At 35.5% G+C, this 27262-nt stretch overlaps 2 protein-coding genes across 2 annotated transcripts in view; both read right to left on the reverse strand.

Moving 5' to 3' along the window:
- LOC131843144 (apolipophorins) overlaps positions 1–27262 on the reverse strand; it is a 56481-nt gene that overhangs the window by 5214 nt on the left and 24005 nt on the right. The window contains 29 exon segments of the mRNA XM_059191748.1: positions 2–149; positions 416–618; positions 621–655; positions 8046–8230; positions 9006–9110; positions 9587–9718; positions 9979–10184; positions 10702–10870; positions 11241–11384; positions 12021–12149; positions 12425–12549; positions 12994–13165; positions 13655–13784; positions 14328–14527; positions 14784–14965; positions 15342–15507; positions 15780–15833; positions 16483–16578; positions 16723–16961; positions 18112–18303; positions 19257–19401; positions 20440–20581; positions 21415–21675; positions 22525–22667; positions 23434–23603; positions 24018–24174; positions 24778–24889; positions 25429–25607; positions 26739–26963. Coding sequence (XP_059047731.1) covers positions 2–149; positions 416–618; positions 621–655; positions 8046–8230; positions 9006–9110; positions 9587–9718; positions 9979–10184; positions 10702–10870; positions 11241–11384; positions 12021–12149; positions 12425–12549; positions 12994–13165; positions 13655–13784; positions 14328–14527; positions 14784–14965; positions 15342–15507; positions 15780–15833; positions 16483–16578; positions 16723–16961; positions 18112–18303; positions 19257–19401; positions 20440–20581; positions 21415–21675; positions 22525–22667; positions 23434–23603; positions 24018–24174; positions 24778–24889; positions 25429–25607; positions 26739–26963 — 4546 coding nt within the window.
- LOC131843143 (uncharacterized) lies at positions 5652–8039 on the reverse strand. The gene is made up of 8 exons (XM_059191747.1): positions 7665–8039; positions 7416–7525; positions 7052–7301; positions 6933–6962; positions 6726–6815; positions 6516–6581; positions 6267–6438; positions 5652–6041 (listed from the first exon to the last, which is right to left on the reverse strand). The coding sequence occupies exons 1-8, from the start codon at positions 7713–7715 to the stop codon at positions 6034–6036; spliced, it is 777 nt and encodes a 258-aa protein (XP_059047730.1). The 5' UTR covers positions 7716–8039; the 3' UTR covers positions 5652–6033.

Raw genomic sequence — 27262 nt, forward strand, 5'->3', positions numbered from 1 at the left:
CAGTCGGTATCATAAACGATGGGGTATGGGAACCTAGCGGTGACTCCGATCAGGTAGACCTTGATGTCAGTGATGCGCTTGCTCTTCAAGTTATCCACCACTTGAGAGACTAACGGCACGACCAAATCTTTGTAGTTCTTTTCGTTGCTCTAAAACAAATAAATAAATGAAATATAATAATTATTTCAAATTAATTTTAAATGCGTTATCATTATTTTTTTACAGACGATGTCGAAATTAGATATTAGTAAGTCCATTAGATCACTGTCGAGAATTCACTGGAAACTAACAACGCTGATTTCCAGGTAAATCAAAAGATATATCTATAGATATACTACATTATGTAATAAAAGGCAAACAATTCCTGGATAATGGATAGTAGTGAAGTAATATAGAGAACCACTCAGGGACTAACCTTAGTAGTCTCGACGAGGACCAGGATATCGGCCTGCTTGCCGGGCAGCTTGACCTCGTAGGTGTCTCCGATGGGTTTGACGCCGCCGGCGTCCGTGCAGCGGATGCAGGCGGGCGGCAGCACGGCCGGCAGATATATCCGTGCTCAGCGCCAGAAAAGCCACGTCAGCCAGGCGCCTCATTCCATCGCCTCGCGGAACAACACTGAGCGTTGCCGGTCACCGCGTGGATGCACGCTTGTCTGTTTTTTAGTTTCATTATTAGTTACATTGTTAGGTTCAATATTAGTTTCATTATTCGTTTCGTTGTTAGATTCATTTTTAGTTTCGTTGTCAGTTTCATTGTTAGGTTCATTATCAGTTATTGTTCTTGTGACATTAAACGGATTTCAACTGAGATGGTTTTCATTACAACTAATATAGTAAATGAAAAACTGAGATTGAATATGGTTTTAACAGTTTAAATAATCATATCGAAGACATACACATATACATTTTATGAATAACACCGTATCGGTGTTATTCATAAAACTTAAGAAGCCTTTATAAGCCCACTATAACAGAGCTATAAAGGCTTTATAAAAATGATCTATTTATAAACGCTCTATAAAGCTCTTATAACTGTTCATTAGCAATCAGTTCTATAAAACGGCTATAAACTATGATCTCTGATAGTGAAAAACGTTATTCATAAACGTCTATAGCGGTCCGATAAAGTTAAAACGTCAAATAGCGACGAATAAAGTTAACAGAGCCAACTCCCTACTTTAGCGGCATTTTAACCTAAAAATTGTGAAATAATTATTCCGTTAATTAATAAAATGGAAGCAATTACGACTATTTCTACAATTAATTTAATTGATATGTCAAGAAATCGTCAAAAAAAACATTTAAAAAAAAAAAAGTCAATCCATTTCTTTTACCAGATAAGTGCCTTTAAATATAAATACCGATTCAATAAAAGTACTGCTCGATATATAAGCTGATGAATCAACTAAAACAAGATCCCAGAGGTGGTTCAACGTTTCTCCAGAGTTGCAAGTATTAACTGCTTTGAGGTGTTGGGGACGAAGAGAGGTAAGTTTTTTTACAATACATTCATCAATCATATATTTATATATATATATAGGATAAGTACCATTTTATATGTAAGTTTTCATACAATTCAAACTCATAATTAATCTTGATATCTTTCATTTCTACCGGGAAAGGATGATTGTGCTGATCTTCATGCACTCAGTCAACCCACAGTACAAAAGTAGGATATGTCGAGTATTGAATGGAATGCTCAGCTTGCTTCCACTTTTATAAAAATGCAAGAAACTGTCACAGAGGAACGGTCTTGTATGACAAATTTTGAAATGTGTGACGCTGGTTTGCGCAGGGGTTACAGGGATCGACTATAGACTGTACCCATATTAAAATTAAAAAAACAGGTGGTGATGCAGCCCAATATTACATAAATAGGAAGGGATATTATTCTTTGAATGTGCAGGTGATAAAATTATGAAAAATATTATGTGTAAGAACATAATCTATATTGTTTGATTAACTAATTATCATTACATAGTATAAAACAAAGCATCATTAAAACTATACGCCGCGTTGAAGGGGGTTATAATAGATTCAAGAGGAAGTTTATATATATATATATATATAAGTAATGTATAAAACTTAATTATTTCTGATTTTAGGTTGTCTGTGATGCAAAACTTGTAATAAGAGATGTTGATAGCAAGATGGACTTCAACCCAATACAAAATGAAGTAGAATATTTACTGAGTCAATTATAAAAGAAACGTTTAATAATGGTCACTATTAGAGGACGTTTACGTTCAATGCTGTGACTCAGGGTATCAGAACATCCGGAAACTACAGAAGAAATATTTTACATCCATGAATATCGATGTAAAAAAATTTTGCATCCTGTATGTAGAAAGGAAGAAAGGTATAACTCTGCCCATATCAAAACACGGAATAGTGTGGAAAGATGTTTTGGAGTGTGGAAACAGAGATGTCATGGATTAATAACTACATGGATTAAGTGTATCGCTGGAAAATGGAAAGGCAGTTATAGTGGCTTTAGGGCTGGATTACCAATATCGCTATTAGTAGGAATGACGATATATTAGGTAAGTTTTAATGAAACACTACTTTATTTATTTCAATATTATTTAATAAACACAATTTTTACAAAAAATTTAGCAACGGTAGGGAGCGTTGGCAGTCCGATGTATTGGGCACTCACAGCTCATTTCACCACCAAAGTTTCATAGATATTTTTTGTTTTCTACGCACAGACACTATACTTTATTCACTAGCAACACCGCTTATCTAAAGTGTCAGTGCATCATTAACATACGGACACAACATACGACTCCCGTAAGGCGATTTTTTCACCCCGTCGCAAACGACCGACTCAATATTTTATTATGATTTACGTATCAAAAAACTACAATCTATAATCAAAGTTACGACCAGTTATCTTTTTCTTTTGTCTTAAGCAATATTATATTTTTCTGTAAATTAGGTTGAAAACATTTGATAAAAATATTTATTCGTGTGGATCTATTTGAAAACCGGTCTACCATGGGGAGCAGGGTCCCTACGAAGTGATTAGAAGGAACGGAAAATTATTCACCGTCCAATTACCACACAGGGAAGCTACCATATCTGTTTTGACCGTGTATTTTGGTGTCTTTTATCATGCCTATGGAAACAGTGGTTAATCATTTCGCAGCCTGACAATGCCGTTTTCATTTAAAAAGAAAAATCAGTTCCGAAGACAACTAAAGATACGGTCGTGTAGCGCGCATTGGTACGTTTCGCAAAGGGCTAAAATTAAAAGCACACATGATGAGTGGAATAAATATGACAACTGCAAGATCAACGCTTCGCCGGTTATAAGCAGGGTGGTGTCGTAAAAGATAATTCTTGTAAATTTATATCGTCTCAAATATTCAAAAGATGAAGTATACTAATGACATGATTTTACGCAATAAGTTGTAAAGCATTCTTTTAAATCAATCCACGGATATCAAAATTGAAAACACGCGAATTGGTTTATGAATACGCCACTGCCATTCGAAAAAACAACATCTTTGATAACTGGACAGAGAAGAAACTTGCATCCTAATGTTGAGATTGATTTTTAGATACAGAATAGATACTAAACATGGACCCAGGAATGCCAAATATACTATAACTCTTCGATATATGTCTATATACAGTTTCAAATTTGACGCGATCATTTTAGAAACGTTATTAGGAAAAATAAATAACGTAAAAAAATAAATAAAACGTGCTAACATCCTGTGATTTTTTACAATATGCATCTTTATGAACATTTCAAACGATATTTTTTTCTCAGAGGCACTGGATTGGACAAGTTAGAGTTTAAAGTAACTATCACTGAAAGAGGGACGCTTGTAACTGCATCACTTTGCACGGTTATTAAGCATTGGATCTGCTAAAACGACACTGATTTTTCATATTCCCACGGGTTAATCATAAACATATATGCTAAATGATGCCCCTGTTGGTTCAGATGGAGCAGCACATGATGTCAGTGGATGACATCACCAAATTTTTTAAAATATATTCACCATTTGAGAGACACGCAAACCAACGCCTTCATCGCCAGTTCTTTTGCTGCTGGACAATCATGAAAGATATATAATAATTATTTCAAATTTTTAAACAATCATTATTGTTTTACATGACTTTCCACCACACTGCAGATATTGCAAGTCCATTAGATGACTGTCGAGGATTCACTGAAAACTTATTATAACACTGATGTAACAGATTAGATGGTAAGCAATGTAATAAAAAACAGTAACAATTTATGAAATACCAAAATTAGCAGCAAATAGCCATTCCACTAGCATTCAAGTTGCAGAATATTCAAAGTGGATTTGAAAATATCGGCATGCTTGGCCATTGAATTCAAATATTTTCTCCGATGAAGATTTCGCTTGTTCTTCTATAACTGATCGCTGCTTGTCGGAAGAGGGTAATGTTCCTTCAGAACAATCTATTTCAGGACCAACCTGTCACTGAACAGCCTTCAACCGCGTGGAAAATCAGAGTCTAGAGATCATTACAAGTTCAAATTGTTGGAAGTCATTGGGCCATCTCATTATTGGAATCTCGTTCTACAAGTCAAATTAGTGGCACTGTCAATGTAACACCTGATGTAGTAAGACCGTATCCGAAGGCATTAAACGGAGTTGCAGGGTATGAAACGGAAGAAGGGAAAAACTAGAATATTGACGGACACACGAGAAAAGTTTATAGAAATGGAAGAAGAAGAAAGACAAAGAAAAAATAAGATCAAAGAGCTCAACAAAAATAGAAAATGCTTCAAAAATACAGGACAGAAAAATTATAAAACTTCTGATGAATTTACTTAAACCAGAGAAAAACAGGAAAATTAGCAGCGATGATGAAATAGAAAATGTTTAAACCTCTGATAGTGAAACCGTTGTTGAATCGGAAGATTTTGATGAAGACGATGTGATCGTTCTGGATAGAAATTTCCAGATCAATAACTTTGTATTAGTGAAATTTGACACCAAAAAAACTGTCTACCATTATGTTGGAATAATCGAAAATGTTAATCAGACGATGGCAACTGTAAAATTTATGAGAGTGAGTAAGTTAAGAAATACTTTTATATTTCCTGACATCGAGGACGTAGCCAGTGTCCTCCTGGAAGATATAAAGACAAAATTGCCTACACCAACGACATGGATGAAACGTGGCAGCTTAAAATATAAATTTGACAAGGTTTATATATATATAAATATAAGATAAGTTTAATTAAGTCTAACATCGTGCAGTACTGATTCTAAGTCACATTGTTAAATTTTTCTAAAATCTATGATAAGAAAAAATGTTTGTATTACAATTTTTCATAGTAATGTTATATAATACTTAAGCCTAGTAGTATAGTAAAGCAATTTCGTGCATATTAAATACAGTGCCCAAACCTCCCTACATGGGTGCCCAAACCTCCCGACCGCCGGGAGGTTTGGGCACTTTGGACATGTGTTCGAAGATCTCTTGTAACTTTGAAACTAATAACAATATTGAAACTTTTCTTAATAATAATTACTACCAAATATGTGTGCTCCCTATATTAGGAATAAAATTTTGATTATGATAAAAAATAACAGTTTTATTAACATTTATGTAAAAAAGTGCCCAATGCTCCCCTACCTCCCCTACTATACAAGTTTTTGTACAAACACTAATTTGTTTACTATGAAATGATTATCAACTTCAGTGCATTCATAATTTGCACTGTTACACAATTATTACAACTTGCGGTTGCCTGTGACTTCATATGAAAATGTATTTTTGTAAAAATCTTCCAGAATTAATTATTTTTGAAGCCTCACAGGTCTGCTATGAATATGTAACTTTCAAACTATTTATCCAGATTATGTGTAAAGGACAAAGTTTTAATGTAGTTTATATATTGTTGTTATTTATATCTTCTGATATATGATGCAGTCACAGTCATCCATTGAATATAGTTATACAGACATGTTTCTAATCCTTGTTGTTTAAGCTGTGTTTTGATAAGTAGCAATACATTATATTTTTCAATAAATTATGGGCCTGTAAAGTAATAATATTCTTAATTTCAGAATATGAGAATCTTGAAGAGGTTACCATTCAATCACAACATCAAATTGATGAAGGAATGGGCAATGGTGCTGTAAGAAGACACTCTCGATATATTTTGGATACATTTATACAAAATAATTTTTAATAAAATAAATTATGTTAATTTACTTTGTTTACTATATTTTATATTTAACTTGTTACAAGTTGTCTACATACTTGGATTGTTTTTCTTTCTATAAAATATCAATTTTTGTTGTAGAATTTCATACTCCAAGTCTAAATTTCTTGCTTTCTTTCTTTCATTATCCATTTGTATATTATGTAATTCATTTTTGTTCTTGATCTCTGTATCAGCTATTTTTTGTATATAATTGTTTGTATTTGTGAGCTGTATAATAAAAAAAAAACAATTATTTAATTATAAAAAATATTTGTATTTTATTGTGTATAAATTTATTTGGGTACCTTTCTTTTTTTATTACATTTCTTTCCTTCATTTGAAATATATTCTTTGGTGCTGCCACTTTGAGACTACAAAAGAAATAACAAAATTTATGTATATTAAACACCATATTATACCAACCAATTTAATAAATCATATCAAACATCTCTTTATAATCTTTGGTCCCAGTCATTTAGCACACAAAATATATTTAAAAGTTCTATATTACTTACATTTTCAATAATTTCATCAAGATCCAAAATAATTTCTGGCATCTCCGGTGCTTTTTCATTCAGTTTTGGTTCTCTAGGTTTGTCTGGAATCTTTTAATTACAACATGTACTTTTATAAAAATAATATATATATGTTATATAATATACATTATGCTGAGTTCATTGATGTCATGATATAATAGATACTACATATTATATATTACTTACAGCGCTTACAGGTACATCTATTTCATTTATCTGAAATATGAACACAATGATTAATGAACCTACACTTACTACCTTTACTTTTTATATTATATGTAATGAAAAAATAAAAAGTAGGTTACATGATCATCTGGAATTCCTGTTTTAGCGTCAGAATCATATAGATTGGTGTCCACGTAAAACTCCTGCGGTAACCATGCCAATATGTCTGTACTGTCCACTGGAACAGTCACAGTAGGTGGTCCTCCACCAGTTTTATTCAGAGATCGCCTCTGGTCTGCTAAATTTTTCTTTTTACTTATTTTGATGACTCCCCACTGAGTTTTTATTTGTTGCAATGTGCGTCTGCTACCTTTGCACATTGCATTAAAACTGAAAAATATATTGAAGTGTAAGTACATGAGCAATAACAATTCACATATAAAATTATACTAAGCATGCAAGTTACTCTAATCTACGGGCTAGCTTCTACAAATAATAAATAACCTATCCATAACTTCCAGCCATCCTTTCTTTTTACAGTTGTTGGTATTCGTATCCGTATTCTTATTCTCTAGTACGGCGACACGATCGCGGATCAATTCCAACAATAAATTCTATCAAAAATAAGGTATGCATTAAATGAATGTAATAAAAAGTTAAAACAAGTGAAATTCAAAGTCGTACATAAAAAATAATTTACTTGATCCAAAACTGGACAAATTAACAAATATTGATAAGTAAACACTATCTTACCTTGTCGTCTTCCAACCAATTTTCGCTTCGTGCTCTCTTTTGTTTATCCATTTTAAAATTTACTAGACAATGAAATCCGTAATATGTAATCAATCCGTTAATTCTAATTCTAACGTAACTATATTAAAACAATCGTAAATTATAACATGCAATTTACCTGCACCATTTTTATGTCTGGTCTAATATAAAAATATGCAGACAAAATCGCGAGCAAACTAGTTTTAGCTAAAGTTACTTTCATTAGTAACATAAAATCATAAACAAAACCATAAGAATTACTCTTTCAATATTCCGTACCATAAACAACTTGCATAATAATAAAAAACATATGAATCTTCTTTGTTCTAAAGTAAATGTTGGAGGATATCGCGAATTACAAACCTGAATGGTGCCGCATCAAGGATTAAGCTGAGCGGACGTAGCGTGGAGCTTCCTCCGAAGACCTGCTCGCAGGCAGCTGGCAGGGCAGCGTGGTGTTGATGCTGCGAGTGTTCCGGAGTCTTGACTTGCGGGCAGCTGTTGGCCAGCCGGTAGGCGTTGCCAAATTCAGATTCTGAGTTAGCAATCTGAAAATAAATTACATATTAAAGCAATTATCAAACCTACATTTCATTAAAGGTGATTTTTTTTGTACTTGTCATAAAAATCTGTTATTTTTTTAATATAAATCAACATACAGCGTATAAAATATGTTTTTAAGTGTACTTAAAATTAATTATTGCAATATAAGAAATACCTCAGTCAATTAACTTGTCTAAAAGTTTCATACTTTTGTCGGCCTAAGAAATCATTATGAAATTTCGTGAAAATCAAATCCTAGTATTTTGGTTAAAGAAGGACGTAGGTTTGACATTTATCTTATTTAATCATATTCATTATGTACATAATATACATAGAAGTCACGTTGATTGATGTAATCTATTAAACATAATTGACGACCTCGGTGGTCTAGCGGTCTAGCACACCGCTTTACGTCCGATGGTCGCGGGTTCAATTCCTCGCACGGCACAAACATTTGTATTCATGAGTATGATTGTTTGTATTGGTCTGGGTGTTTTCTATGTATAATAAGTATGTATTTACGAAAAAAAAAATATCTATGTACTTGTATCAGTTATCTAGTACCCATAACACAAGCTTTAGCTAGCTTAACTTGGGTCTAGATGGCGCTGTGTGAATTGTCCTGAGATTATTATTATTATTATTATTATTATAATATGTATCTATATATATTATTGGTACCTCCAACTGCTTTAGTATTGTAAAAGATGATTTTGTTGAAGTAAGGGAGTTTAGATAAATATCTGCTTCACTAAAGTTGTCAAATAATATTCATATTACCTTTCCATTGGGTAGTCTGAAGTCATCGAAGAGTTCGTTGTTGCCATCGCCTAACAGGCCGCGCAGCTTGCCGAGGTAGAAGCCGTTGACTTCGATATAACACACCTAAACATACGGATAATGCTTTAAATTAAACAATCTACATATATTTTTAGGATACTGGCAAAATGTTGGGACATTTGATACGACATGATGAAGTTATGAAGGAAAGGAGAAAGAAAGAGAAGGGAAAGACCAAGATACAGTTACATCATGTAGATGAAGGCAAAAGTTGGAGACGTGTCGTATCAACAATTAAAGAGCTTGATAGAAAATAATGGGAAATGTAAGAGCTCCACCGATAAGAGCCTAGCAATGTTGTGTAATGTGGAAAATAGTAGATGGACGAGGATATGCTATTATATATGTTATTCAAGAGAAATAAGCTGTAGCACCAATTTACGTTGTAATTTCGGTGCCACATCTTGCCCTCCAACCTAAACACTTGTCTACATGTAAATGCATTTGAACAAAATCTACTGTGGTAAATCTCTAATCTATCAATGTGATTATTTTATTGGCTTCCTAATTTTTGAACGTACCTCAAGTTTAGGAGAGCAGTATGCTAGTGCACCGTACTTGGATCCAATACCCAGTACTCCATCAGGCTTCTTGAATGCAAACACGTCTTTCTCTTCAACTGGATATCCATGTGTAGCGCCATTGAGGGCAACCTGTTACAGATTAAATTGTTAAACTGTTAACGCTGTTTATTTTAGATAAAGGAAATTCACATGGATGATTCAGAATAAATTCATTCTTAGCTACAAGGTAAATTTTTAGATATATGTTCGTCATTATACTAATAAACTGATTAGAAGAAGTACAATTACAATTTGGAAATTTCCAAAATATTACTGTTTCATTATTTTCTTTTCAATAAAGTTTTACAGACTTTTACTTGATTAATTTTATCACAACATAGTTTATTTACCTGTCCATTGTCCTTTAATTCCACAGTCGTGCCGCTCTTGTCCTCGAGGATAAGGGATTTGGGTTTGCCATTCTGCAGCTGCAGGACAAACGTGAAGTTCCTGTCGACGTAATCGTGAGCGAGGACGTAGCGACAGTTGCCCGGGAACGTCAGGTGGCGGCCGTCGAATGTGAAGATGTGTTGACCGTTAACAACGACAGCTCGAACTGCAGGAGAAAAATAGAGTTGATAATGTGTTTTTAAAGAACTTCTACCTTAATACTTCGTTAACCCATCAGGTTATGTTGCATGTAAGATTACACTTTGTACCACACTAGTGAGAATTAGATCAAGAATTTTTGTTTTACCATGATCTTTCAAATTGACTGCCTCGGTTTAGCGCACCGCATTACTTCCGATGGTCGCGAGTTCGATGCCTCGATACAATACGAACACGGTCAAAACATTTCTATTCATGAATATGATTCTTTGTACTGGTACAGGTGTTTTCTATGAACATTATGTATGTATTGACAAAAAATATATCTATCAGTGATCTAGTACAAAAGCACTGCGTAGCTTGGAACTAGACGGCGCTATGTAAATTATCTGCTTGTGCTGTTTATTACAAATATTTAGATGACGGTGAATTTCTAACAATTTGCTTTTTCCTTACTTGAAGTACTTAGACTTTTATGTCAACAACAAGATCAATTTCTGTTCAAAAATAATTATAAAACTTACGTTTGACGGGGACTTCTTCAAGAGGGTCAAAGCTGCGAGGTCTGTATGCCTGGATTACTGATAACGGATCGGGGACGTCTCCACGCAGTATTTGGTTCACCAAACTCAACGATGCCCCAACACCCGTGGGAGTGTAAGAAATTTGTCCGGGAGCAGTAAGGAACGGTATCTGTAAAAAGGAAGATAAGTAAAGTATTTTAAAGGCAATAATAGAATTACTTGATAATTTTAAGCTAAAAACATTAACTTAATATGCACATTATAGTCCGTAGGTACTTGATTACAATAAGAAAGTTTAGGAAGAATTTGATAAAATTTTAAGTGAAGTATTATTTGATCAGTAATTTGATATTGGAATAGATAATTTCTGCGGTGTATTGAACAAAATATTGAATAGATACGAGGAAACTTAATAAAACATTGAATATGAAACATTAAAGAAAAATAATGCATCACATATGTCTTTTAATGAAGCCACAGGAATAAATATACTTCTAATTGTGACATTAAAAGGTAAAACAAAAAGATAATGTACTTACAGAGTCAATGCTGAACAGAGATGGTATTCCGTATTGGTTGAATTGACCGCGGAGGAATTGGATGAGCGATGTCAGCGCCACAGTGAATTTCTCGTATATGATACGCAATTCGGATTGTTCGTCGAACTTCTCAGCGCGCAGTTTCTAAACGAAGCAAATTAGAAATATTTTAAGGCATTTCTTGAATTAGTGGTGTAACTAATATGAGTTAAGATGATTTTAATGGTGGTCCATTAACCAGGAAATCATCAACATCAGGATTATTACTACATGATAGAATAGAAGGGCTTTTAATTTAATACATTTCTTACGACAGTTATGCTTAATGAAGTAGTCAGTATCCTCAACTGTAGATTTCGTGGTGAAGTTAACATTAGACATATCCAAATCTCAGGTAAGTAATGTAAGTTGGATTCTATCATCCGCATTTAGCCTGTCATTTTGGCCGTTGTCCGTATTCGCTCGGTATATTTGAATTGAAAGTAGCAGAGAGCGAGCCTATAGCTACGTCTCGGAGTAATTTTGGTTTGTCATCAATATTCATCATCATCATTGGAGAATAAGTTAGGATTATAAAATGATATACAATTCTTTTTATTACGTTATTTGATCTCACGACCTTTAGATGTGAGTCGGGGTATTTAACCATTGGGCAAATATGGTTTCAATTATAAGCATTAGTAAATTTAAAAGTAGAGAAAAAGTCAAGGATAGTGATTTGAAGCAGCATATAAATGTAGATACATCTAAAAATTATGTTTTTAGTTCTGATGATGGTACCTTGGAAACGTAAGTGTATACTGAATCAGCGAACTTCTTAGTTTCTTCTGTAGGCAGTAATGCTCGTAGAGTATTGTGGATCTCCTGTAGAGCATTCAGTACACTCTCTGGCACTCCCAATTCTTCATACTAAAAACAGCAAATGTCATATTATTCTACTAGAAGACTTATTCTGTTGTTCGGAGAAAATCAAGGCATATATATGAAATATAGGCACGTAATCAAACTATAAATATAATATTAGGCGATTTGAATTACATTTATTTGAAAAAACTATAATATTTTTTTAAAAATTTATTTTTATATAAAAGTTTATAATAAACTGGAATTCGTTAGCGTTCTATCAGGGATGATACTATTATGTAGTAGATTGCAATAAAAATAATAATGTAGGAATCTCGTACCTTAGATTTCACGATGTTAACAATGGAGGACTCCAGTTCAGTGACGTATGCAATAATTGCTTCCAAGCTATTCTTTACGTTCACTTTCAGTTCTTTCAGTTGGATAACGATGATACGGGTGATTTCTGTAAAAAGTTTAAGTTTAACATAACAATTACTTTCATCTAGTTAGACTTTGATCAAATTCGTCTGTGTGGTACCTCTGTCTCGCCTATTTTAGCCGTCAAATAGATCACTTTATACTGTGATCGCCACTTTATGTTTCGGGTAAAGATATAGCAGTATAATAATAGGATATAGGAGGAATTGTTAGTAATATGAACTAATAACTCCATAGCTGGCAAGGTACCAAGTCAAGCTGATCTCCACGTGGTTCCCCATGGAAACTATCCTGACAAATTCTTGGTCAATTTGTCATGATGAGCGTCAACTGACTTGACTCTGTGTTCTTTTATCATCCTACACCAGTGCCCAGCCAGCGTAAGCAGTTAGCGCAGGAAGGTGCACCATTCCATTATCATCCATAAAGAAACGGTAATGAAGTCTATTATATACTACTTCTACTATACCTTTAAAGATTCCAGTGACGGCGTCAGTGAGTTCCTTAAGCTCGGCCTTGTGTTTTTCGAAGAAGTCGGTGACGAGAGCTGCGTAATGTGCTACTATGTCAAGCAGTCCATCGAAGAACTCCTTCAAGATGGCTCCGACGGTTTCATAGAGTTTCTTTATTTGAGGTGCAATCTACAACATTAAATATTCATTATTTATATTGTTAAACAGGTCTTAACACGAATAATTATCGTCAATAAATAACTTTTCTTTAAAAGAGCAACACGCAAGTGTCTTAAATTAACACTTCCTAATGTAAGACAAATAAATATACAGTTATTGTTTAGTGATGAAATAATTAATTTTGTTACTGATACAGCTTTTTTAGGTATAACAGTAGACTCGAAGTTACAATACTATATTTCTTATTTTTGATATATCTTCTTGCGAACCGTTCTCTGCGTTCCGAATGAGTAGAAAAAAATATAACTATCCAAAAGTGCTTATATTAAGTTTATTTGAATAAAGATTATTTCTATTTTTATCCTAGTGTATTTGACGTATCTTAATTGATGATAGATTTGAATTAATATATTTTATTTAGATTTGCTGCTCGTTTTTTATTATTTTTTAAATCTGTTCTAAATTCTATTCTGTAACATTAAAATATTGACTTATTACCTCTTTGTCGAAAGTTTCTTCAAGTTGCTTGAGAGTGTCACTAACAACAGTGTACAGTTTGTCAACGAGGGGTTTGAACGCTGTGACGATGTCATCAATGATCTTAGCAAGGAACTGCGCAACCTCTTGGCTGAAGACAAAATAATGATTTTTAATATAAATAACACACAATTACTACTCTTATCTTAGCAAATGTCGAAATTATGGGAAACAGAAGACGAAAGTGTTCAGACTGAAATGTTCAGATTTCTCATTATACAAACCAACATGGGCCTTACCGCAGTCGTTCGGATTCGGTCTGTGGCCGAGCGTCTTATTTTTCGATTCCTAGCACTTTACAACTGTATTCAAGAGTATGATTGTTTGTATAAATCAGGGTCATTTCTATGTATATATTATGTAAAAAAAAGTTATGTTAGTTATCTAATAACCATCATACAAGCTCGGCTTTGCTTGGGACTAGATACGAATTATCTAGGACTATTATTACTATTTGATTTGTTGTTTTCATCACTACAGTGTCAGAGATATACAAAATGGTGTTAGTTACATAGATTCAAATTCACCTCTTTTTTGATTTACCCCGAGGTAGTAAACCATTAGGACACTAGGTTGTTTGATCTTTTTGTGTGGATCAAGATAAAAATGTATAGAGTTGAATTTTGAAACTTACAGCACTTGCGAGATTTCCTTCAGAGTTTTATCGTTGACCACTTCGTTGTAGATCTTCTCCAAGTCTTCCTTGTAGCATTTCTCTAATTCTTGGATCTTGGGTTGCACTCTCTTCACGATGTCCTTAAAGTCTGCGTTTGTCTTCTCTCCCAGCTGCTTGATGCGCGACTCCAGGTTTGTTAAATCATTCTTCAGTGCGTTCTGTGACAATGCAGATTTAAATTACATATAAAGACACATTACTTGTGAGAGATTGAATACCATCATTTATATAAATTGCAGATCCCAGGAATATCAGTAATTTTTAAACCTTTCCCGCGCCATGTCACAAATGATCACATTATGGTATTTTAAATTTCGTTTTTAATACTACAATTAAAATGTGATTTCATAGTACTTAAGAATCGTAGGAATCCACGAAGCTAATAATTTTTAAACGAATTTTGCTACCCCTTACCACGAAGTAATTGAAGTTCTCCTTAGAAATTCCATAGTCACTCTTCACAAGGTTGTCCTTCAAGAAGAGAGCACCGTGGGCAATGTTCTTCTTCTCTCCCGAGAGGACGAGGTCAGCGCTGATGTCCACGCGCTTCTCAGGGTCCAGGTGACCGATCACAGACAGCTTGCGATCTGACTCATCTGTAGAAATGGTTAGTGTTTAGTATATGCTAAATTCAAATTCAAATTAAAAAGTTTTGGATTTCACGCATTCTATGGTCTGGCGGTATAGCACGCCATTGTACTTCCGTTAGTCGCGGGTTCGTTACCTCGCACGGTACAAACTTTTGTATTTATGAGTTTTCGCTTTCTTTCATAGAATCTGGCGACTAAAATATATTTTGTTTGTCTTCGCTTTTTTTTTTGCGCTCCACACAACATGTGACCTGGTTTCTAGACAACACACCGAGCTTATCAAACCTGGTTTATCATTTATTTAATCATTAATGGAAAGAGTCATTTCATTGAGAAACATATTTGTAGTAAATATATTTCACAGAATGTAGTTCAAAATAACCTGTATAACCTGTAGTGAATTCATAATATTGGAAGTCCTTGATGAGAGCGCGGACTGTGACTGGTTTGCCCTGAAGCAGACAGAATTTCAGGTCCCCTTGTTGCAGGTTATCCTTCACTTGTAGGTTGCTTTCTACTTCAATCACTTTGACAATTGGTGTGTCCAACTGAAAAAAAATGTTGTTACTTCCTTATGTTATATAAGTATCTTAAAAAAAAGAACTGTCCCCAAGTATGACACTACATTTAGTAAGCTAGTTTAAGTAGTTTTCTTTATTTTTTGCCCTAGGGGCTTTGAACTAGTTATCCGGAGGTTGTTGCCCCTGGAGTAGAAATGACACACAAAGTTTTTTTCGGCAATGACTGGTTTCGAATCCAGGACCTTTAAGTGGGCCGGTAATGACATTTTTACCAAGATAATTATTATAACTTTACTTACCACAAGTTTAAGTGAACTAGTGCCGACTTCCAGTAAGAATTTCGATTCACGGTCCTGAAAACAACGTACATATTAAATAACAGTTTCAGAAGATTTTTTTTTTTAATATTCTCCAATGATTAATAGTAATGTGAGAAAAGTAAACTTGTATACAGATACAATAGTACTATGGATATGCCGTCATCATATGATCTTATCCGTTTCTTGTCCTTTCAATCATCATTTTTATTTTTTATCAGATTTAGCCATAAAGGTCTTACGGCTAAATCTGATAAAATTAGAGCGAGTTCTTCGGACACTCCAATATCGCGAAAGAACTTATAGAACCCCTTTTTGTACATATGTTCGGTTAAATAGAAAAACGGCAGTATTCAAAATGTACATTTTTAACAAGACAAGCATATAAAGTCTTTTTTTCTTAAATAATTTAAATTATGTTTTCCTTTAAAGTTTTAAATTTATACAGAAGTGTTATATATCATGTTAAAAGTATTTAGATAATGATTAAGACGGCGTGGTTAATTTAATTGACTTATATAAAAGGAGGTAATTCTAGCTTCTAATTTTGAAAATTTACCTTTTTCTATTTAATTGACCATGTACCGTTTGACCCCTAGGGGTCAAACTTTGGCTCCAGCCATCGTAAATTCAATTGAATTCGATGCCCTTTAGGATTTAGTAAATTAGTATCAAATATACTTACAGCTCCAAGAACTGGGTGACAGATGCTGGCCGAAGTTTCAATTTGGACTATGTTATCGCTGTTCTTAAGATTGCCTCGAATCTTGAGCAAGGCCTCCTGCAATTATTATAAGATATGTAATTTTTACAACATAATAAAAATAAATAAATAAAAGAGTAACTTAGGCTACTTTTATTTTAGGAAAATTTTCTAGTCAAGTCCACGCGGACGAATACGCGGATTCAGCTAGTCTATAATTACCTTGCCCAATTTAGGATGACTGAATCCAAAGTCGGCAATAAGCAGATGCTGCTTCTCGCTACCCTTCACGTCGACCAAAAATCTGGCTGCAGTCTTATATTGGGGCTTCCTCTTGTCTGGGTGGATGGTCAGCTCTCCTGAGATGGGGAATGGTAGGTCCTTCTTTGTGGGGTATACCACTTTGGTCTCGAGTGCCAGGACACGTTGTGGAAGGGAGACAGTGATACCGGCGGGGAATTCTGTGAAGAAAATTGAAATTAACTAGCTGATCCCGCAAACGTTGTTTCGCCATATAAATATTATACAACGGACTGTGTTCTGAGGAATTGATCGACATGATGCCGACAGCCACCTTTTACCACCGCACCGCTCGCCATCGACAGGGAATTCATCCCCACACACTGGAACCTAAGTGGTCCCGAACAGTGCGGTTTCAGAGGAGTTTCCTCCCGCGTACACTTAGATTGTGGAATGAACTTCCTGCCGAGGTTTTCCCACGAGACTACAGCATGGGGTTTTTTAAGAAGGGTATATTAAGGTTTCTTAAGGGTCGGCAACGGGCAAATGATACCCCTGGTGTTTCAGGCGTTCATAGGCTACGGTAACCATTTACCATCAGATGGGCCGTATGCTTGATTGCCACCATAGTAGTATAAAAAAAAAAATATACGCCGTAGGGTGTTATGTTCGCCATATGCACATTTATTTTTGTCTGCATTAAAGTTTTAATAATAATCTCAGGACAATTCACACAGCGCCATCTAGACCCAAGTTAAGCTAGCTAAACCTTGTGTTATAGGTATTTGTCTGCGTTAAAGTTTTAATAATAATAATCTCAGGACAATTCACACAGCGCCATCTAGACCCAAGTTAAGCTAGCTAAACTTTGTGTTATGGGTACTAGATAACTGATATAAGTACATAGATATTTTTTCACATATATTATACATAGAAAACAGACTGATCGACACAAACAATTGGATACAAATGTTTGTGCCGTGCGAGGAATCGAACCCGCGACCATCGGAAGTGAGGGGATGTGTTAAACCGCTAGACCACCTAGTCAATAATTAAAATCTATACATATAAATAAAATTGGAGTGTCTGTTTGTACTACGGAAATAACGGTTTTTTACTACATGCATATGAATATAAATACGGTACATATACCAAAATAACATTTTTTACAATTTTTGTCTGAAATGGCTGAACCGATTTTGACGGGACTTTTTTTGGCAGGTAACTGATGTAATAAGGAGTAACTTAGGCTACTTTTATTTCAGAAAAATAAAGTTAAATTCCACGCGGACGAAATCACGGGTACATCTAGTAAGTACTATTAACACATTATGTTATCTGTGCTATTAATGAAAGTAACTTCAAACTTACGGCCTTGTTCCGGATGGCTGTACACATTGAGATGGTATTTCCTATCATCCTTAGCAGCGTGTAAGTCCAGAGTGTACTGTGGGAGTTTCTTTTCAGAAATCTCGTTGGTGATCTGAAGACCGAATTCGGGAGCGACTCCAAGTTTCCGCAAATCAACATTAACGTTGATAGCATGTTGTACTACGCCTGGATCTGAAAAGATGATAATAATATTATTAAAAAAACAATTAAAATAAAAAAAATAATATTATTAAAAAAGGAAATAAAAAAAATCTCAGGACAATTCATACAGCGCCATCTAGACCCAAGTTATGCTAGCTAAAGCTTATGTTATGGGTACTAGACAACTGATACAAATACATAGATATATTTTTTTCGTAAATAGATATTATACATAGAAAACACCCAGACCGACACAAACAATCATACTCATGAATACAAAAGTTTGTGCCATGCGAGGAATCGAACCCGCGACCATCGGAACTAAGGCGGAGTGCTAAACCACTAGACCACCGAGACCGTCAAGCTATAGAACATTACGCTACGACCAATAGAAGCGAAGCATCAGTGAAAAATGTAGCAAAAACGGGGAAAATTATTTATATTTGAGGGCATCCGTTGCGTGCGCTGCGTAAATGTTTCAAGTTATCAAAAAAATATGTATGAAAGAATTATTCCTCTTTAAATGATCTAAAAAAATGTCCGCGACAGTATATGTCTATCTCATAAGATAAATTCAATAAACCCTTTTTTTATTTAACCCGCAGCATGGTCGCGGTCAAAACAAAAAATAAAATGGAGGAAATTAATCACGGAGGCCTATGTCCAGCAGTGGACGTCTGGGCTGCGATGATGATGATGATAGTCGCGGTCAGAGCTAGTAGTAATAGAATAGAATAGAAATAGAAATAGAATAGTCAAGTTTTTTTTATTCTACCGCTTATTCGGAATGCAGATTCATTACAAGAAGAATAAGCAAGAAACTTGTGTGTTGCTCTTTTAAATAAATATTGATTTACTTATATTTAATTAACAACAAGGATTAGGCATACGACAATCAACATAGAAACCGCTACGCACTTAATCTCTGTTCAATCAGATAACATTGTCAGCGCTAAGAATTTTAATATAAATATGGTACTAACTTGGTATGTTAATCTTCGAGTTGATGTCAACATGGGCGCACTGCTTCTTCTCCTCGCAGTACAAATATGAGTTCTTGTATTCGAGGTTGGTGATCCTAGTCTCCGTGACGTAGCTGCGGTCACCCAAGGCCAGGTTTAGGAAGGTCTGTTAAAAAAAAACTATTTAGTTACCGTACAATGGAAAAAAAAGAAAAAAGACAAATATTGAACACCATAGAAAATAGACGAGGAAAAATGTTAGGGCACTTGATACGGCACGATGATTTCATGAAAATTATTATTGAGGGGAAAATAGAAGAAAAGAGGGGGAGGGGAAGACCAAGGAATAGCTACATCAAACAAATTGAGGACAAAGTGGGAGTCGTGTCGTATCAAGAATTAAAGAGCATGATGGAAGATCGCGGAAAGTGGCAAGAGCTCCACTGACAAGAGCGTAGCTCTTAAATTATGAATGAATGAACAATGGTATATTTATTCATTCCATGCTTAAAAAACATCTTTTGAGAGCTAATATATCAAGATCCTCTCGTAAATGACTTATCAAGACCTACAGCTGGAGTATAGCCTTGTATGCCTGTGAGACGTGGACATTGACACAAAAGGAAAGATTCCAGTTTGTCACTGGAAGCCTTTGAAATGTGGTGTTGGAGAAGAATGGAAAGAATTAGCTGGAAAGATAAAATAAGGAAGGAAGAAGTGCTTGAAAGGATTAAGGAAAAGAGACAGATCATAGATATTATTGAGAATAGTCGGGGAAAATGTTGAGGCACGTGATACGACACGACGAACTAATTAATAACATTATTGAAGGAAAAATAGATGGAAAGAGAGGAAGGGGAAGACCAAGACACAGCTATATCAAGCAAGTTAATGAAAACTTTGGAGTCGTGTCGTATAAACAACTAAAAAGACTGATAGAAGATCGTGGAAGATGGTGGGAGCTCCGCCGACAAGAGCACAGCTCTTAAATTATGAATGAATGAACAATGGTATGGCTTTCAAATGTATAATGGTTACATGACGTATCTCAATTGGGCTCATCCCCTATCCGATATTGTCCGAAACTTTTATTTCGGATTCGGTTAAGGTTACGGAGCTCCTTAACATCCCTGGTAATTACAGCATCATTTCTCGGATCAATAAATTTCCTTTCAAAAGAAATCTTGATAAATTATGTGCTTACCTCAACTCCTTGCTCATTGCCTTCTGTCAGGATAGTTCTGATGTATTTGAACGTGGCTGACTTCTCAACATCGTTGACCTTCACCTTTCCAGAACCTTCGATTAACGTTTGCTTGTTCTCTTGCTTGCTTATGAATGTCGTGCTGTAAGAATAAAGTCACTATTAAATATTTATGTTTATATATAATAAAATCACCCCTCCGATCGATCCCCCGTCCAATTCAACGAGGATCGATGTTACGACGGCCTGAGCCGAGGTTCGAACCCCTAGTGGTGCCCTCAGACTAAAGTCGTATCCGTCAGGCGGGAGTTGGCCTTCAGCCTTTCCATAAGTTCTTCCGCGGGTTTGGAGTGCCATCTGAGTGCAGATGGCACCCCAAACCCTCTATCGTCCGGTGAAGCTGTAAAGGCCAGCTGCGGCCAACAGCATTAGAGTAGTCCGAAAAAATAATAAAATCGTAAAGTCATAACGAGGTGAGTACTGTCTGTCTGTCCTTCTTGTTCAGTTAAAGTTTCACGAATAAACTATACTACTATATAGAATTAGAGTGAAATTTTCACAATTGATTAGAGCAGACCAGTCCCCACAAGCAGCACTCGTTCACGAGTATGGCGGATGAACCAGCCATCACTGCGCTCGACCCTATTTTAGGAAGCCCAATAACCGGCCCATAACGCCGCCACATGTCTGGACATTTTAGTGAGCATGACTACTACACGTCAAAACTACTAAAATTACCGTATGATAGTTGTATAGTAATTCAAGAAAACTATGCCTTATTTTTTTTAATGTAAAATTAAATGCCTAATTTGGAAAGTTTTGCAACTTGCCACACACTCACTGGTTATTTTAAATTTGCTTCCATTTTTATGCGAGGCCCCTGCAAGAGCGAGGCCCCAAGCGATTGTCATGTTTGCCATCCTGTATATATATAACAAACCAGTAATCAAAACTAGTAGTAAATAGTCAACTCACGTTCCACTCAGTATGTTCTTGTTGTCATTCGTTGCATGGAATTCCAAACGCTTGCCGTTATTCGGAGCATCCTTTGTTGCAATGTTTACTTTGTAATTCTTCCAACCCAGCTTCTCAGAGTTTGCCAACAGGTTCAGAACAATATTGTCTTGTTTGATAGTGCCCTCGGTTACAGCGTCGAGTGATACATCGCGGATGTTCACGATTTTCAGTTCAATTTTGCCTTCGTTATCGCTGAAAGAACTGGCCTTGACGTAGAGTCTGAAATAGAAATAGATTTTTTTATAGATATAGCAAGTTCTCAATTCAATTATATATGCTTTAGTATTGTTGATTATGGAATAGAAATAATATTTATTGAAATAAACTTAATATAAGTCATATAATATTTTTTTATTCTACCACTCATTCGGAATTTATACTCATCACAAGAAGAACTTGAGTGTTGCTTATCTATATGTTCAGCATTACATATTAAGTAAATATATATAACAGCTACTCAATTAACAGTTACATGTAATGTAACTCTTAACAATCACCATTTATTATATTATATACATAACCTAATTGTACAACTAAGAACTTAAAATTAAAAAGCTTAAAAAAATAATAATATGATGACTAAAATATATTATTAAAGGGGTCCCTTTAAGCAACGTTCCGAAGATACTGGCAGCGTTTCCTCTTTAACAATTAGATGTAATGCTCTACTCAAATTTAACCTCTATTTGTTTAAATTTAAGACGGATTTATATGATAAGGAATCGTCTATTAATCGTGAATCATTAAAGGAAGAAGAGGTGTTGACGTAGAGTGACAAGGTGTGACAAAGAAGAAGAGGTGTTGATGTAGAGTGACAAGATGTGACAAAGTCAAAAATCATCTATTACAGTAGGACTTGTACTTATATATGTGTCTATGTTTAGCATTTAATGAAAATCCCGTGCATGAACAACTATTGCCATGCACGCTCGTCATTCAAGTAATCGTTTAATGAGTAGACTTTGCTCAGTAAATATAATTAACATATGTTTTGAATTTATTTAAAACTAAATTCAGTATATCCTTTTGTATGTAATGTTTGCGAATTTAATAGGATTACACTCTTACCTGCTCGCTGGTGCATTTGGTGGGGTGTAGGAAATATCCACAACTGGGTTTGAATTGGAGTACACCACGGTCGACTGAGACTTGTATACCCTTCCATCAGCGTCCACTGCTGCCACTACCACATATGTATCAGGTGATGGGTTCTGTTGAAATACATGTAATTTTAATGATGAAGGAACGGTGCTAGTTAAGGGACATTAGATGTCGGTTGATGAAGTTGATTGAGAGATAGAAGATGTTGAAACAACGTGTATTACAGATAATAGTGAACTGACTATTGTACATTACAATATTGATATTATATACTAAATAACAATAGTAAGAATGTAAGGTATGGTAAGACTTGATGCAGTGTCTAGTAGACAATATTTTGTCTCACTAGCCATAATCTAATTGCAAGTGCTACATTGACAAACGCGAGAACATTCTGGGACACATTACCTAGTGTCCCAGAATGTTCTCGCGTTTGTTAACGGTATTTGCAGGAATATAATAACAATAAGATAACAATGGGATGAAGTTGATGAGGTATTTAGTTAGCTCATAGTAGCGATAGTAGCATTTCAAACAGGGTATCAACCTTTTTTCCTAAGATTTCTTCAGCTAGGTGGTCTAGCGATTTTAGTAAGCCAAAGAAATATAAATATCACAGTTTTTTAGCATTTGGACATGATTTTTCTTTAGAACTATCCTCATGCTACCGATTGCAACAGGTTCATCGGGGGCGAGTGCAAATTGCACTCCAAACCCATGAAAGGACTTACTGATGACGAACTCCAGCCTGGCGGACACGACTTTGGTCTGAAGGCATCGCTAGAGGTTCGAACCTCGGCTCAAACCTTCATAATTTCGATTCCCGCTTGAATTGGATGAGGGATCAACCGGAAGATGAATAGATGGGATAAATACCTTAGTCTTAAGAGAGAGGTCAAGCTTCTTAAGTTTCTCGTTCTGTGGTGCGTTAGCCTTGATATCCAAGTCGTATTCCTGAGGAGCGGCCGCGCCGTTCACCACCAAGTTGACTGTCTTACCCTTACCGTACAGGGCTTTTACTTCCACATTGACGATTTGCTTTTCACCTACGCACGCATTTTAAGACAGGTCATAAATTTGTTTTTAGTTGTTACATTAAATTACATTTACTAATTAATTTGGAAAAATATTACAGTAAATTGTATCCAACAAATTAGTTCTTATAATAAAGTATGCATCACACTATACTAGTTTCCTGTTACTTCATCTGTTTCTGAATGTGAATGCGAAAATTTGTCTGTGTGTCTATTTAGTATCTTTTTACGGCTAACCGGGGCATTTAACATAAGTACAGTTATAACAGTTATTTAAAAGAGCAACACATAAGTTTCATGCTCATTCTTGTAATGAAATTGCGAGCCGAAAGCGTGATAGATTAAAAAGGTGCTTATAATTATTGGAATAAAGATCATGTCAATTGCTATGAATATTTTTAATGATTAGGTAGGTGGTTTTAATACCTTCAGAGTTGGTCTTGTACTTGGTGTCAATGTTGAACGGTTCCACGTGAGGGATCAGAACGTGTAACTTGACACCGCCATCATTGGTACTCGCGTAACCTTTGGAGTCGAACTTGTATTCATCGGCATTTATCTGGATTGCTTGCTTGAGGTCGTACTGTTAACAGAAAATTTAAGTTTAACTAAAGTACAACAGCTGTGGGGCCTCTAGGGCCAGGGATGTTATGGATATATAATTTCGGATACAGATGGGTTTCCAATATAAGAGTGAACTGGATACAGATACGGATGCGGATATGATTTTTTTTCGGATCATCCGTTAGTTTCGGATAATTTCGGTTACAGATATTAATTTTATAAGGAATATCAATAGTAAAATACAAATAGCTAATAAAATGGTTACATAACGTGTCTCAATTAGGCTCCGCCCCTATCCGACATTATCCAAAACCTTTATTTCACAAAAGGATTACTAGTAATGTGAATTGCTGAACCTATTACTAGCAATGACCTATGTCAGGTTGACCTCCACGCGGTTTCTCCTGAAAGCATCCTGATAAGTTCCTGGTCAATTTTTCACGATGACCTGATCTCATGTACCATTATCATCCTCCACTGGTGCCAGCGTAAACCGTTAGCACAGACGGGTGCATCATTCCATTTCATCCATTAAAAAAGCCATGGAATACTAAAAAGTTTTTCTCATACGATTGTTTCTACTGAAGTAATAAGACCAATTCATTTCCCATTTTTAACTTACCTCAGATTTGTCTCCGTTCTCCGGTTGAGTGAAGAGGAAGTAAGAAGTGTATTTGATATCATGGGCCTTCTCGATTGGAGTTATTAGTTTAATCACGAAAGAATCGTAATACCTGTTCAGAGAAATTAGTTGAAGAAATTAGTTGAATCTATCTTCTTCTATCTTCTAAATATATATAACTCAAAGGTGACTGACATAGTGATCTATCAACGCACAGCCCAAACCACTGGACGGATCGGGCTGAAATTTGGCATGCAGGTAGATGTTATGACGTAGGCATCCGCTAAGAAAGGATTTTGATTAATTCTACCCCCAAGGGGATAAAATAGGGGATGAGTGTTTGTATGAAACTTTGTCAATTTTAAATCGGGTTGAGACTTTGCCTGCATAAAGTTACTATGACGTAGGCATCCCTTAAGAAAGGATTTTGATAAATTCCACCCCTAAATAAACTAACGCGAGCGAAGCCGCGGGCAAAAGCAAGTTATATATAAAAAGCTTTCTTAGCGGATGCCTACGTCATAACATCTACCTGCATGTCAAATTTGAGTCCGATTCGATTTAGTCAGTCAGTCACCTTTGAGTTATATATATAATAGATTATTAATATAATGTATAATATATTATTAATTTTAGATTATTGCAACTTACTTCTTCTCTCCTTTTTCCAATAACTTGATAATGTAATCCCCACTTATTTCGTAACCAATATTGTCTCCGTAGCCTCCTTTGCTGGAGTAAGTCAAGTCGACAACCTCGTCTGAATCCAGGTAGGTACCATGTGCTGATAGGTAGATTCGTTTCGGGATCAAGTTTCCGGAGATATCGTACTAAAATATAAATAAAAATTATTTTGTGTATCAAAAATTGAAGGTATTAACAATCTCCCAGTATTTTATTCATAATCAGAGCTATCATCATCATCATCATCATCGCAGCCCGGAAGACGTCCACTGCTGGACATAGGCCTCCCCCAAAGATCTCCACGACGATCGGTCCTGCGCTGCTCGCATCCAATGCCTTCCAGCGATCTGGACCAGATCGTCGGTCCACCTTGCTGCAGGCCTTCCCACGCTGCGTCTTCCGGTCCGTGGTCGCCACTCGAGGACTTTACTGCCCCAACGGCCATCTGTCCTACGAGCTATGTGCCCTGCCCATTGCCACTTCAAAGTCGCAATTCTTCGGGCTATGTCGGTCACTCTGGTTCTTCTGCGGATCTCCTCATTTCTGATTCGATCACGCAGAGTAACTCCGAGCATAGCCCTCTGAGTGACTCTGAGCTTGTTGATAGGGCCCATAGTTATAGGGAGATCAGAGCTATAGTGTTCACTTATTTGTTATTTAAGTCTTGTATCTCCTTGTATGTAAGTTGTTATCGACATAATATCGGCTCGTTAGCCACAGCTCCACGTCTTTACTCCGCGGCGTCTGCGCGGGGAATGTCTCTCCTCTTGCGCACCGCGGCCCGTGTACGCTAGTCGCGAGACCACAGATAATAAACCGCTAGTGTTTCCACATACACTACAAGAGCCATAAAAATGCCCAATAGTAAAAAAAAGGAAGGGAACAAGACTTGTGTTGATCAGTGTTATCTGCTTAGGTTGAGACTAGACGACGCTGTTTTCTAAAATATAATTTAATAATTTATTTCTTTCTTTCATATATTTTTTACAAATAATTTATGAAATCCCTGATATCTGAGGTAGGTATAGAAAATACCTGTGTCTCAGAATCAGTGTTCTCTTCCATATTGAGGTGTAGTTTAAGTGAATTTGTTAAGATATTGTTAGGATATAAGACATTGTGTATTTTGTGAAATTGTTGATAGTCTAGAAACGCCTATAGAAGTGGTGTTACCGTATCAATAATTCTATTTGTTCGTAATCTAATGTTAATAACCATTTCTTAAGGTTGTTTTTGACTATATGGTGTATTTGACAATGAAAATATTATATTATTACCTTGAAGTTATATTTGAATTTTTCCCCGGCAAGTTCGTTTGTCAAAACGATTGTGTTCTGCAGGTGTTTGCCTTCCTTTAGTTTAATATCAATTTGAGCTTCATAGTTAATGATGTCTTTTTCTAGATTGGTGTTCACGATTTTAGCTTTGTAACTGATGAGGGACGTCTTACCACCTCGCTTTGTAGCATCGGAGAGGACAACATCCGCATGGCCATTGGCAACCTGAAGTAAAAAGAAATATCATCAATATGTTCAGTCAAATTCATATTAGGAGATAGAAATAGAAATAGAAATAATATTTATTCAAATAAACTTAATATAAGCACTTTTGAATAGTCAAGTTTTTTTATTCTAACGCTTATTCGGAATGCAGATTCATCACAAGAAGAATAAGCAAGAAACTTGTGTGTTGATAATGGTTTTGACTTCAGCTCTATTGACCGGCCGCCTGCCTGAAATCTACCCTCCTTGGACATGCATGGAATGGTGATATTACGACTATTAATAAAGGAAAAAGGAGT

This window comes from Achroia grisella, unplaced genomic scaffold (genome assembly GCF_030625045.1).
Source record: "Achroia grisella isolate CSIRO2021 unplaced genomic scaffold, CSIRO_AGI_Agris_v1 utg2786, whole genome shotgun sequence".
NCBI classification, from domain to species: Eukaryota; Metazoa; Arthropoda; class Insecta; order Lepidoptera; family Pyralidae; genus Achroia; species Achroia grisella.